Genomic DNA, 14027 nt, shown 5'->3' with positions numbered 1-14027 from the left:
TTAAAATGATTTTTTGACAATATCAAACCTCCTAGCTTAGCTTTTCATTCATATTTTTAAAGCTAAACAAAAAACCTTATAAGAAACTATTCATGAGTGTCTTTAAAAGAAGAGATGCTTATAAAATCCAAACAAGGTCTTTTTTAAAAGAAAAACTTTTTTTTTGCAAAAGAGATACACCTTAGTGCTAAAGTTACATCCCTCTTTTTATAATCTTGCAGAAGGAAAAACCAACAAGAGGTTAGTAAACTTCATTTTCGACTAATCAATCCTGTTTTTTGCTTATTGCTCACGAGATCATCAACCTCTCTCATGCGACAACCATGTGTGTCGATTCTTTCACGTTGCTATAGTATATCTTGAACATCTACAGATGATCCACCACCAACATTTATATTTCTTTGTTTTAATTGTCTGTTTTCTTTTTATATATGCATTGATCAGCGCGTGCGCGTGCGTATGTATTAAATTAATAATTATCTATATTATTTCTTCTTTTTTTTTTTTTTTTTTTGTCGAATGCGGCAATTCCATCTTAAAAAAGTTATCAAGTCTCTCAGGATTTATAAAATATATATTATGTCATAAGAAAATCAACTATGCTAGCACCATAATTACAATTTAATTATACATGCTTTTGTACATGTTCTTCACAAACATAGCCGTACGTGGCTGGAAAAGATAAAGCAACAAAAAGCACCAAGATCCTTTACCTTCTAGGGTTTATGCATTCACCAAAACATAGCTGCCATAAAATGCAAAAGAGCCAAGCATGCCATCTTTAAACGTCCGGCATCATTGAACAACGAAAACAACTCATAGCACAATCTTATTAAATCATCACCAAGATGAACACCAATTAACATATACAAAGGCAAACCATAAACAGTAGTGATGTTTTTGGGATAATTAAGCAACTTCTAGTAAGAATTTTATACTGCTGTACATACAAGGTTTAATCTGTCGTATCCTAAAGCAATATATATATCACTTCACAATTTTATTTTTCTACAATATCAGGATCCCACCTCCAATTTTTCTTCGCTCCCCTAAGAACAATATTCGAAAACCAAACAAGTATAGAATATATATGCAACTATATATGTCTTAATCTATATATATATATATCTATGGCCTCGCTTCAAATTGGCAGGTACATGTTTCATTAATTTGGAGAAACTGGAGGCCATTAAATGACTCTCTAATCTCTTCATAACAATAAAAATCTCAATACCCCATGTGGGAAGCTGATACTACTACTAATTAATCGCGATCGTATATACAAACAAGTATATACCGTGATCACCATTTGACTGCTTGAAATTACCCACCAGGAATGTATTCATGGGCCTAAATATAATATATGCATAGACCAATGAATTAAGACTAATTTTAATTTAAGAGTACCAATTCATGCTTGGAATTTGATATGGTGGCCTAAAAATCCCATCTGCCATGGATCCCAACATTGTCTGTTGATGCAATTGAGGTGTCTGTGGAAGTTCACCGAGCAGGGCGGCTACGGAACCATTCCCATCAGTCCTCACAACAATTTCATCACCATTAATACCACCTTGAAATCTCTTACCTGATGAAGGGCCAACCATGTCCTCGCCGGTCCAATATAGTGATGGGAGTGTTCTTTTGGGTGGAAGCATGAGTAGGTCTTGCTTGGATACCGAAGAGGCCATGTGAGACAAAGAAGAGCTGCTGCTTCTGACACCATCACTGCTGCTGATTATTCCTTCGAATAAATTCTGGTCATTGTCAAGCAATGCCCCAAAGTTTGTTCCTTTTGCAAGATGCAGTGTTCCATTCTGATGGCTCCCAACTGATATCGAAGGCGGTATTGATCCAAGCACATCATCCATGGAATCATCTTTATCGTGATCCATTGGTCTCTGTGTGTTGTTTTTCTTGTATATCCGACATAACACCCAATCATCAAGCTGGAAAGAAGGGTAAAACAAACAAACAAACAGTAATCACCATTAATCCTGCTGTGTATTTGAAAAGTATCGAAAGTAAAAGGACAACATATATGTAATCAAAAACTTTGTAGAAAGCGATCAATGATTACCCTTAAAGAGTTTTTCTTGTTTCCCAAGTCACATCCTGGTGGCTTGTTATTGACTTTGTTATCAGCTAACCGGTATTCATGCATGATCCAATTGGTTTTGATCCCTTTAGGAGGTTTACCACCATAGAAGACTAGTGCTTTCTTAACCCCAACCTTTTGCGTACCTCCTGAAGATAATACTGGCTTATCAGTTCCTGTAGCCTTCCAATACCCTGAAGTTGCTGCCCTGTTTGGCCTAGCTCCATTCGGGTACTTCCGGTCTCTCGGACTAAAAAAGTACCATTCTTGTTCACCAAAAGTGGCCTTAGCTGAAAACAAGATGAACCCAAGATTTACTAGGCTTTAATTCCTTATATATATAGCACACAATACTTAATAAGAACTGGATGTAACCTGGTAATTCCCATGGATCAAACTTGTAAAGATCAACTTCTGCGATAATCGCCACGGGGAGAGGGGCAGAAGTGGTCTTTTTCTTGAGGTAGTGAACCACTAGCTCTTCATCAGTGGGGTGGAACCGGAACCCCGGTGGAAGGTTTGGTTGTTGCGAGCCGCGGCCACCGCCACCACCACCGCCCGCACCTCCCGTGGAGGAATCAGTTCTTTCCATTGATGGAGTAGTGAGATTGAGGAGTCCTGAGATTTAGAGGGTTTATTATCAGAGAACATGCAATTTAGATAGGCGGTTCAAATGTTGCATAGAGGTGGCATGACCTTTCTCTTTAAAGGACAGGGGGGGAGAGTTACTAGCTATATACCCTGATGGATATTTAGGGCAAGAATCGGGTACCAAGGAGTCTGTTTAGACTTCACCTTATTCACCAATCATAATCCAGCATGTAATACAATTGAAGGGCTGATTAGTAATTGTGGTTGTTGTGATTACATAATTAGCCCTGGCTGTTTTCGACAAATTCATGCATTGGTTGGCGAAGGCATGCAATGGTTAGTGAATGAGAAGGGATTGATGTGGGGGTGATGGGTAGCTGATAATGACGCTAACTTGAAATAAGACCATTGATGGCCTGACACGTGTAGTTCCGAAACGCGGTACAGATCGACACGTAGATGGAGAGTGCGAGTTGTGGGGGCCACAGCCCACCACAAGGCAACAAAAAGATGAATAAATAAATAAATAAATATAGACGGATAAGTTTATGGTGTGGGAGCAGAGCTTAAGATGTCATGCTTTTGTTCTGCAAATCCCACCAATTCAAGGGACCCTCTTCCCTCTCCCTCTTTTTAAGCCTATTTTTTTACACTTTTTTACTATCTGTTTATAAAAGTGTTTTACCTAAGAGTTTTTAAAATTTTAATTTTTTTTCTTATAAATAATTTTTTTTTGATATTTTTGGTTAGTTTTAATATAAGAATTAAAAAAAAAATTCTTCAAATTTATTTTTAAATATATATTTTTTAAAAAATTAACCATTATTACCGTCTCGATCACGCTTATTTATAAATTATTACAAGTATTTTGTTTTGGCTCGCACGCGTGTAAGCCTCATGGCTTTCATTTTTCAGCCCCCACTGGAGCAAAAACAAGAATTGATTAAATCATCTTCTACGGTTGGATCTTCTTTCTCAAGTTACTGCCATTCATATTTCAAATGTCACCGTTAGATTTGAATATAAATTGAATGAATTATAAAAACGACAAATAAATTGAATGAATGATAAAAACGACAACATCTTCTTATATATAATGTAAAAAAATATAAGACGATCCAAACTAAATATATGGACCCTTACATTTGCTTTTTCTCACAATAAACGTGGATTCCCTTATCCTTTTTAGGTTTAGTTTTAGTTTTAATTTGATGGTGATAAACACATTAGGTTGAAAGCATCTAATTTAAAAATTGATCTTAATCTTTAATTATAAATGAAATTAGAATGAGGAAATTAAGGACGGAAAATAATATGATATGGGCTAGTGATTCTGTTTAAGAGTATATTTTTAGATGTTTTTCAAAATATTTTTTATTTGAAAATATATTAAAATATTATTTTTTTTATTTTTTAAAAATTATTTTTGATACTAGTATTTTAAAATGATTCTGAAAACACAAAAAAAATTATTAATTTAAAATAAAAAAATAAAAAAAAATTAAATTTTTTTAAAGTATTTTTTAAACATAAAAACAAACATTAATCTTCAAATAGATTGAATTATTGTCTTTTACATGTGTTTCAATGTCTAGTTATTGACTTATTGTACACAAATCTAAAGACGAATATATAAATGGAGAGAAAAGTGGGTTTTCTTAGGTTCTTGTTAATTAGGAATAATAATATGCCAGGAAAAGAGGCGGAAAGAAGCTGGAAACACGGCTGAGGAGGGCTCCAGTGCCTTTGACCCAGTAGGAATGGGCACAAAAGATCAGATTTTGACGATTGATACCATAACCGTTGGGCGTGGTGGTAAGAACATGTTCATGGCAGGAAAGTTGAGGGAAACTATGGCTCTGTGGGGTCCAGTGCTGCTAGCATGACAGACCAATGGGACCCATCAATTTCTTGTGCATTCCTATTTCGTATCAGCAGCAGAAAACTCTCACACATCGACCTCTACTTCCCTATCAACGAGGGTTGGATAGTCTTTCCTGAGAGTCAAATCCTTGCCAGTAGTGAAAACTTTTTTTTAAAATGCTCGGGATAGAGGGTATTAATTTTTATATTTTATGGAATATATTTGATTTTATATTTTTTTTGATAATTTTTTATTTATTAAAATTTAAATTTCTTGAATAACTAATATTGTAAGTTTCTAAAGAATTATATAAATTAAATACAATACTTGAAGAGCTAGTATTTCTAAAGAACTAAATAAATAGCAGTCTTAAATTTTTTTTTTTTTATATTCATGATTTTATTTGATATATATATATATATATATATATATATATATAGCTAGATAATGTTGAATATGAGAAAACTTGAATTTATTGCTCTTAATATCTCTAAGAATAATTAATTTTCATGGATCCTTGACACTGAGATTCATCTAGAAGCTATGAATCTTTAAAAGACCATTAAAGAACAAAATAACGCATCTTTGCAGGATCACGCAAAAACAATGATTTTCATTACCCACTATCTTCATGAAGGATTAAAAGTTGAATATCTCATATCTCACAATAAAAAATCTTTTTGTTTTGCGACAAAATCAAAAGGAAACATATGACCACCAAAAGTTTACCATACTTCCTCAAGCTCGTTATGATTGGTTGCACCTGATGTTGCAAGATTTTAAATCAGTTAGTAAACATAATTTTGTTATTTTAAACTACCTCATAGCTGAAATTATGTGATGAAAATATCACAGAAGACCAAATGTTAGAGAGAATATTCTTTACTTTTCATACCTCAAATATTGTCCCGCAACAACAATATAGAGGACGTAATTTCAAGAGATACTCTGATCTAATTTCATGTCTTCTTGTGGCTGAACAAAATAATGAGCTTTTGATAAAAAATCATAAATCACATCATACAAGTTTTAAACCATTCCTCGGAGTGAATGAAACCTTTGTCCAAAAGATAAGAAAGAACCAAACCTTCATCTAAAGATAAGAAAGAACCAATGGTATAGATATGGAAAACATAAATGAAAAATAAGAAGAGATAATTCTTCAAAAGCAAACTCACCATACAACTAGAAGTTGAGACACAATAAACCAAAACAAGAAAAGAGCAAGAATTTGCATAGACCTGAAGATAAGTTTTATAGGTGTGGTATGCATAATCATTGATCTCACACTTATTACATGTCAAAATATCTTATAGATTTATATCAAGCCTCTCTAAGACAAAATACACTTGAAAATAATTTTATTAATAAAGATAATTTTGAAGGTCATAATGCTTATCTTGATGTTTTTGATTTATTTGAAAACCCAGATAAAACATATAGCATGCTTAGTGGTGAAATCTTTAGGGATAATTAATATTTTCGTATTTGTATTAGAATATTTATCTTATTGAAATTTAAATAAACAAAGTAAATATTATTTTAGTTAAATAATAAACTTTGATTATATTTTGAATAGAGACATGGCTTTTCATAATGGAGGTTTATGTCTAACAGAAAATGCAACAATACACATAATTCTCAAGGAACAAAAATACTTTGAATATTTGAAATTAACCAAAGTTAATGTCACTACAATATTAGGTCTAATAGACATGATTAAAGGCTCCAAAAAACCTAATATTTTGTTATCAAATAACAAAAAACTAGGCATCAAATATGCATTATATTCACTTGAGTCTAGAAGAAACTTACTCATTTATATATGTGTGTGTGCACGCGCGCGGTTATCATATTGAAACAATAAATGAAGAAAAAATAATCTTTATATTATTTCATTTTTTCAGGCTAGAAGCTTGTACTTGAAAAATTATCTTCTTTCTCTTCTAAAATTTATTATATGATCAAATTTATTGAAACAAATGTTATGATACACCAGAAATGTTCCGACTCATAAATATTTGTGTTTTAGCATGGTCAACTTGGACATTCAGGGATCAGTAATGATATAATGAATTATTGAAAATTCACATAAGCATCATTTAAAGAATTTGGAGATTCTTTTACCAAGTGAAAATCCATGTGCTATATGTTCTCAAGGTAAATTAATTACCAAACCATCTTCATTAAAGGTTGTTATAGAATCACCATCTTTTCTTAAAAAAATTCTACTTATATATGGACCTATTCATCAATCATGCGAACCTTTTAGATATTTTATGGTATTTATTAATGCATCAAGTAAATGGTCACATGTTTGTTTACTTTCTAGGCGAAATGTTGCATTTGCTAAATCAATAACATAGATTATCAAATTAAAGATGCAATTTAGTGATTATCCAATCAAGAAAATTTGATTGGACAATGTTGATAAGTTTACTTCTCAAGCATTTGATAATTTTTGTAATTCTATTAGAATTGATGTTGAATATCTTGTTGCTCATATACCAACTCAAAATGTTCTAGCAGAATCATTTATAAAGTGCATTCAATCAGTTATCAAAATTACCCACATTAATTTTGGGACATACTATATTACATGCTATATTGTTGGTTAGAATTAGACCAAGTGATCATTTAGTTAGAACATCTTTGATTGATGATATTTTTAAGGCACAGTTTGAAGACTACCATTTTGGTGAGAACATTTTCCCATCATTAGAAAAAGAAAAGTTAGTGCCTAAAGCATGATAATAAATTACTTTGAATAACCCAAAGTTTTCTCATTTTGATCCAAGGAAAAATCGATGTGAATTTGAAATTTAAAGATAATTCATTTATAAAATATTTTAAATCAATTACCAAATGTTTTCACCAGCAATAAAAAGGTGGTTAAATCCCATATTCTAATTGCAAATGCTTCATCTAGAATCGAAATCCCTAAAGGAAAAAAATACAATATAGTAGTAAATGAATACCATGCCTATAGGGCAAAAGACCTGTTGGTGATAAGGAAAAAAAACATGCAATATATATTGTGTCAAAATCATCTCCTAATATTGATCCTCGATCCTAAAGAGGCATCTTCTGAAAAGATTCAAGTACCTGAAAATAATGAGATCTCTATAAATTATGTTCATACAAGAGAGATTTTTTATCAAAATAAAATTATCATAAATGATGTATTTACATTTAAAGTTGCTTTTGGCATCACCATAAGTGATGATGAAATTGAACCACAAACTATTACAGATTGTCAACATAAAAATGATTGGCCAATATAGAAAGAAGCAATCCAAACAGAGTTAAACTTACTTGCAAAACGTGAAGTATTTGGACTTGTAGTTCATACACCTAAGGTGTTATGTCTATTGGATATAGGTGGGATTTCATTAGAAAATAAAATGAGAACAATGAAATTGTTCAACACAAGGCACAATTTGTTGCACAAGGTTTCAACACAAGGCCTATTGATTATGAGAAAAATTATTCTCTAGTTATGGAAGCAATCACTTTTAGATTTTTTTTATTGGTTTAGTAGTCTTAGAAACTCTAGATATGCGTTTAATAAATGTAATTACAATATATCTATATAGATCATTAGATAAAGATATGCATATAAAAATCCCTAAAAGATTCAAAATGCATGAAGCCTTTTATTATAAATTTAAAAGTGTTTATTTTACAAAATCTTTATGAGTTGAAGCAATTTGGTTGAATGTGTTATAATCATCTTAATGAATACCTTATAGAAAAAAAGATTTGAGAATAATGAGATTTGCATATGTATTTTTATTAAGAAAACCACATCTAGATTTTGTATTGTTGTAGTATATGTTGATGATTTAAATCTTGTTGGTACTCCTAAAGAGCTCATAAGAACTACAACCTATTTGAAAGATGAATTTGAGATGAAAGATCTTAAAAAGACAAAAATTTTTCTTGGTTTACAAATTGAACATTTTTCAAATAAATATTTGTTCATCAATCGACGTATAAAGAAAAGGTCTTGAAACACTTTTATATGAACAATGCTCATACTTTAAGTACACCTATGGTTGTTCGATCACTTGATACGAATAAAAAACCTTTTCGACCACTAGAAGAGGATGAAGAAATTCTTGATCTATAAGTACCATACATTAATGCTATTGGAGCACTCATGTATCTTGTAAATTGTATAAGACCAAATATAGCTTTTACAATCAATTTATTGGCAAGATATAGTTCCACCCCTACAAAAAGACATTGGAATGAGGTCAAACATATACCTTGTTATCTCCGTGAAACAACTAAAATATGATTATATTTATAAAGGATCTCATTCATAATTGATTGGATATACAAATGTATATTATCTCTCTGATCTCCATAAAAAGAGATCACAAAAAAATTATATATGTACCTATATAGGTACTATAGTTTCTTGGAGATCTGCCAAACAAATATTAGTGGTTACATCATCAAATCATTAAGAAATTATTGTGACATTAGAGTTTTATTCAAATCACTTACAACTTGATTTTTTATGAACAAACTAAGTAAATTGAGATCGATTGTCATCATCTCAAGCATGACACCATTATTTTGCCATTTGTTCTTTTTTCTTTGTAGATTGCAGATTTCTTTATCAAGTCGTATTTTATTTCCTACTTTTGTTTTTTATTTGGCAGACTCTTGATACTTGTAGCTCCTGCATCGTGAGTTTAGGGGAAAATGTTAAGACATATAGGGTTATTTTATTTTATTATTTATTAAGGGTACAATAATTTTTGCATTTTCTTTTTAGTTTTCTTTGTTTAGCCTATAAATAGTCTTTTTATATTTAGATTAAAATTATTTCTTTTGATTATTTGATTGCATTATACAGTATCAATGAAGCCCTAGCTTCCTTCTTTTTCATTTTTGTATTTCTTTTTAGTTATTTGTATTGTTTAACACCTTCAATGAAGCGTAGATTATGTAGTGATTACTTGTCGCTTAATGATTTTCTTTGCTAAAATCCAATGTGTATTGCTTGCAAAGATATGTTTTCAATAATTTAATAGCCCGACATTTTTTTGTTGTATCTTCAATTTTCATATCAATTCAAAATGGAAAAGAAAGCCTTTTTTTACTCCTAAATATTTCTACAAAAACTCTCTTCCAGCTCGCCAGAGGCCCCGTATAAGATCTCTAACACCCAACTAATTCTTTTTATCTATTTTTATAATGATTTAGCCATTCCTTAATTACCCAATAGTTGAGAGATCTTTGGCATTTCTTTATAGTGAATACTTTAGCATATATTTATACTTTCTAATTTTGTTTTTGGCATTTCAAAGGCAGTTTTTGAAAAAAAAAATAGATTTATTTATTTTTTTAAAAAAAATTAAAATTTTTTAGTATTTTCAAATCATTTTTTATATGTTAATATTATGGAGAACTTATCATATACATAATGTAATTATTTTGTGTGGTGTTTTCCACCATTACTATTGTACACAACCCTAAACACACACACACAGACACACACAAAGGATGGCTAATATATACGCATCTATCAATATTTCATCATCTTTTCCATTCATTAACTTGGTATCAGCGCAGACTTGGCATTTCTCTTCCTCATGGATTTTGCAAGCACCTAAAATATGAACTCTCACATGGCTGCAACGGGCTTCTCTCATGTTGAACATAATCTTCCTTCTGATGGTGTCTTCTCTGCTTCAGCTACAACAATATCAGCTATTGTTGCTATTCCTTCCTCTGGTAATGAATCACTCTCTTTTGACATTCATTCTTTAGCTGTAGCCATAAAAAACACCACGACTATTACCTTCCCCAACATCAATTCTACTGTAATGGCTCTTTCCTCAGATTTCACAGCAGCAACAAAATTCCCTCACATGATTGTTCTTCTTTCAAACACTCAACAAATAATCTCTCTAAAACTATCAAACACAAATTTCTTATACTTGAGAACGTAGATGAAACCTTACTTGTTAGGCCAAGGTGTGTACTCCTATATTGATGGTTCTTTCCCATGCCTTCTTGCGTATATACCATTTGTTGATATGGCCTTGTCCACCATTAATCCATCATATATGTTATGGAAACAACAAGATCAATTGATTATTCGTGCCATTCTGTCATCTTTATCTACTGAAGTGTTACATCTTGTCGTTGATTGCCAGACATCTCATGCTTTGTGGACGACTCTTGCCACTGCCCTTGCTTCACCATCTAATTCACGAATAATGCAGCTTTATGGTTTTTTCCAAGACCTAAGGCAGAATGATAGCAATGTCAGTGCTTATTCGCAGCAAGCTAAGATGCTATTTGATGAGCTTGCTGCTGCCGGCAGACCACTGTCCATGGAAGATTTTAACCTTTATGTATTCTATGGATTGAGAGGAGAGTTTCGAGACCCAGTAACCACCCTCTCCACTAGAGTAGAACATGTTTTGTACACTGATCTACACAGTCTTTTTCTCACACATGAGTTTTTGGATAAGGCTTCTTTGCAACATGTTGTGGCAGCCCCACTACTGCCAACACCATCTCAGCCTCCCTCAACCTTCTTTTTACAGCCTCAACCATGGTCTCCAAGTAACCACTATAACCAAAATTCTGGTCGCAGGGGTTGCTTTCGTGGGGGATGAAAGACTCATAATCATGGCTATCTCAATCATGGTTCTCACAGGTATAACTCTAGTCAGAATATTAATAGTAATGGTTTTGGCTCTGGACAGTTTGCTAGACATAATTTTAGGCAACAAGGCAATCGTTTTGGGGCCTCCAGTTAGTGATCAAATTCATGAAAAATAAAATGCCAACTCTTTCATAGTTTTGGACATTCAGCGTAGCAATGCCCCCAACAATATAGTCATAATACGCAAGCCAATGCTAATTTGGTGTGTAATACTCAATCTGAAAATACTTCTATTACTTGGTTTCTGATACAGGTGTTAATCAACATATGACATCCGACATTGCAAATATGGCGAGCTCAGAACCTGATACCGGTACTGATCAACTACATGTTAGAGATGATAAGGGCCTGGCTATTTCTCATTCTGAAATCCATGCACCTAAATGTACATTCACTTTATCCAACATTCTACATGTACCTCACATTAAAAAGCCTTTGTTTTCTGTTCAGAAGTTCTGCTTAGAAAATAATGTGTTTTTGAATTCCATTCTTTTGTGTTTTATGTTAAGGACCTCATAACCAATGAGGTGCTTCTTTTCTGTCATAGTAGAGATGGTCTTTACATTATGTCTAAGTCCTCTAACACCTCATTGCCTCAAGCTTTCTTGACTGCGCGTTGATCCACTTCTGCTGATGTCTGGCATCGTCGACTTGGGCATCCTAGTTCACGGATTTTAAGGTTATTAGTATCAAATAAAAAAGTTTCATATACGTCAAAAAAATTTCATTTTGATTGTCAAGCTTGTCCTTTAGGAAATCATCGTGTCTGTCTTTAGGACTTACATGTCATAAAAAATCGGCTCCTATTGAATTAATTTATAGTGATGTTTAGGGACATTCCCCCATGTTGTCCTTTGATGATTTTTGATATTTTATTATATTTGTTGACGCCTATACGAAGTATATTTGGTTGTTTTTCTTGGTTGTAAAATTTGATGTTTTCAAACTCAAGTTGATGTCAGTTTTATGTTAAATTTAAATCTATTAAAAAGGATTGGGGTGGAGAGTATCGAAAATTAAATACATTTTTCAAATCTATTGGCATTCACCATCATTTGATCTACTAACATACTCATGAACAGAATGGCATGGTTGAACGCTGACATCGCCATATTGTTGAAACCGGTTTTACGCTTCTGGGTCAATGTAAAGCCCCTCTAAAATTCTAGTGTTATGCATTTGAAACTTCTGTTTATTTAATAAATCGTATGCCAACTCATGTTGTTAATTACAAGTCACCTTTTGAATGTCTTTTTCGATCGGCTCTTAACTATAGTTTTTCCTCGTACTTATAGGTGTCTCTGCTTTCCTTTTCTTCGTCCTTATAATGTCTATAAACTTGATTTTTGTTTCTCTTCATGTGTCTTTCTTGGTTACAACACCTCCCACTTAGGTTATCATTGTCTCGATTTATCTTCCCATCGTATCTACATGGCCTGTCATGTTTGATTCCACGAACACACTTTCCTTCTAGCAACTTTTGAACAAAATAACTCTCTCTCACCATCAAACACCAACACATGTCTACCTCTACTATTCCCCACACTCCCTCAGCCCTCTTCCTTTTTATCATCGTTTCTTGCCCTTGTTTTCCTTGCCCCACCTACATCCCCTACACTAGCCCCTGTTTTGACTCCTATTATGAGCGTTAGTCCGCCCGTTTATCTCCACATGCATCTCTTTTTGTTGATCAGTGTCTAGGTACAGGTGTGGCTCCAACATCTCATCCTCCTTCACCAAAATTAGTAGCATTGCAACAACTTCCTCCTGTGATGGCTTCCCCATGGTTGAACACTTCCTCTCGGCCTGGTTCAAACTTGGCCAATTCCCCAACATGTCTCCCTATTGTTTCTCCTCCTGCATTGAATTTAGTCATTAATCTCTCGTATTTTGATCTTCAGCAGGTCTCGGGTAGTGGTGTTTCAGAATCTCCTTCTTTAGCCCCTCGCCAGCACACCATGGTCCATAGGCCACGAAAAGCCAAGACAACTAATATCAGTGTCTCTACTGCTCTGGAGTCTTCCTCTTCCCCTACTCATGAATCATCCATATTCTAGGAGGCACAACGTTCATTGCCCTGGAAATAAGTTATGCAAGAGGAAATCCAAGCTTTGCATGATAATGGTTGTTGTAACCAAATTTTGACCCACTTATTGTTAAATTAATTTTAAGGAGGGTAAATCTTGAAAATTAAAAGACCAGGGGTTTGAATGCAAGGATTTAGAAACTTCAAGGACTAGATTGGAAATAACCATTCTCAGCCCAAAACAGCACCGTTTCAATCAGGTGCTGTCCGTCATCTTCGTCTCCAAAACACCGAACGTCCGCCTACAAAGAAGGAAACAAAAGCGTGAAACACCAGTATCCTAGCCCATTCAAAATACAGAAAAGCAATAATTATCTTCATGATAATTACAACCTGGCGAGATAAAGATGGCACTTCGAATTCGAGTCCTAGCAGGAACCGTCTCCCTCAGCCGTGCTTATCAAGAGGAGAGACGTGAGGCTGAGGGAGAGGAAAATTGATCCCTATAAATACCCAACAATTGACAACACCAAAAAAAAAAAAAGGACCCAGAGAATTTACCCAGAAAAAATAGAGAAGAACGAGAAAACAGAGCAAAGAAAAAGTAACCCAAAAAGAAAAAGAGCAATCCACAAGTAGCAAAAAAAAAAAAAAAAAAAAACAGAACAAAAAAAATATACAAAGTGAAAGCGAGAACGAGAAACCAGACTAAAAAGGAGAATTAGCTTCGCCATTGTGATAATCCCTGCAGAAA

General features: G+C 33.3%; 1 protein-coding gene across 1 annotated transcript; it reads right to left on the bottom strand.

Annotated features, from left to right (window-relative positions):
- Window positions 1–798: 798 nt before the first annotated feature.
- Window positions 799–2818, bottom strand: LOC118036306 (NAC transcription factor 56). Its single transcript, XM_035041984.1, has 3 exons — window positions 2474–2818; window positions 2081–2388; window positions 799–1949 (listed from the first exon to the last, which is right to left on the bottom strand). Exons 1-3 carry the CDS (start codon window positions 2688–2690, stop codon window positions 1398–1400), a joined length of 1077 nt encoding a protein of 358 aa, XP_034897875.1. The 5' UTR covers window positions 2691–2818; the 3' UTR covers window positions 799–1397.
- Between the last annotated feature and the right edge of the window lie 11209 nt (window positions 2819–14027).

Source organism: Populus alba, chromosome 1 (assembly GCF_005239225.2).
Source record: "Populus alba chromosome 1, ASM523922v2, whole genome shotgun sequence".
In the NCBI taxonomy this organism is placed as follows: Eukaryota; Viridiplantae; Streptophyta; class Magnoliopsida; order Malpighiales; family Salicaceae; genus Populus; species Populus alba.
The sequence above is the reverse complement of the archived record's forward strand: the minus strand, read 5'-3'. Positions and strand labels throughout refer to the sequence as shown.

What these genes read in the sequence shown, in the direction of transcription:
- LOC118036306 (XM_035041984.1), bottom strand. Translation starts at nt 2,690, where the DNA reads ATGGAAAGAACTGATTCCTCCACGGGAGGTGCGGGCGGTGGTGGTGGC. An exon ending in TGATCCATGGGAATTACCAG is followed by an intron (nt 2,389 to 2,473) that starts GTTACATCCAGT and finishes TCTTGTTTTCAG; the next exon opens with CTAAGGCCACTTTTGGTGAA. An exon ending in ACAAGAAAAACTCTTTAAGG is followed by an intron (nt 1,950 to 2,080) that starts GTAATCATTGAT and finishes CCTTCTTTCCAG; the next exon opens with CTTGATGATTGGGTGTTATG.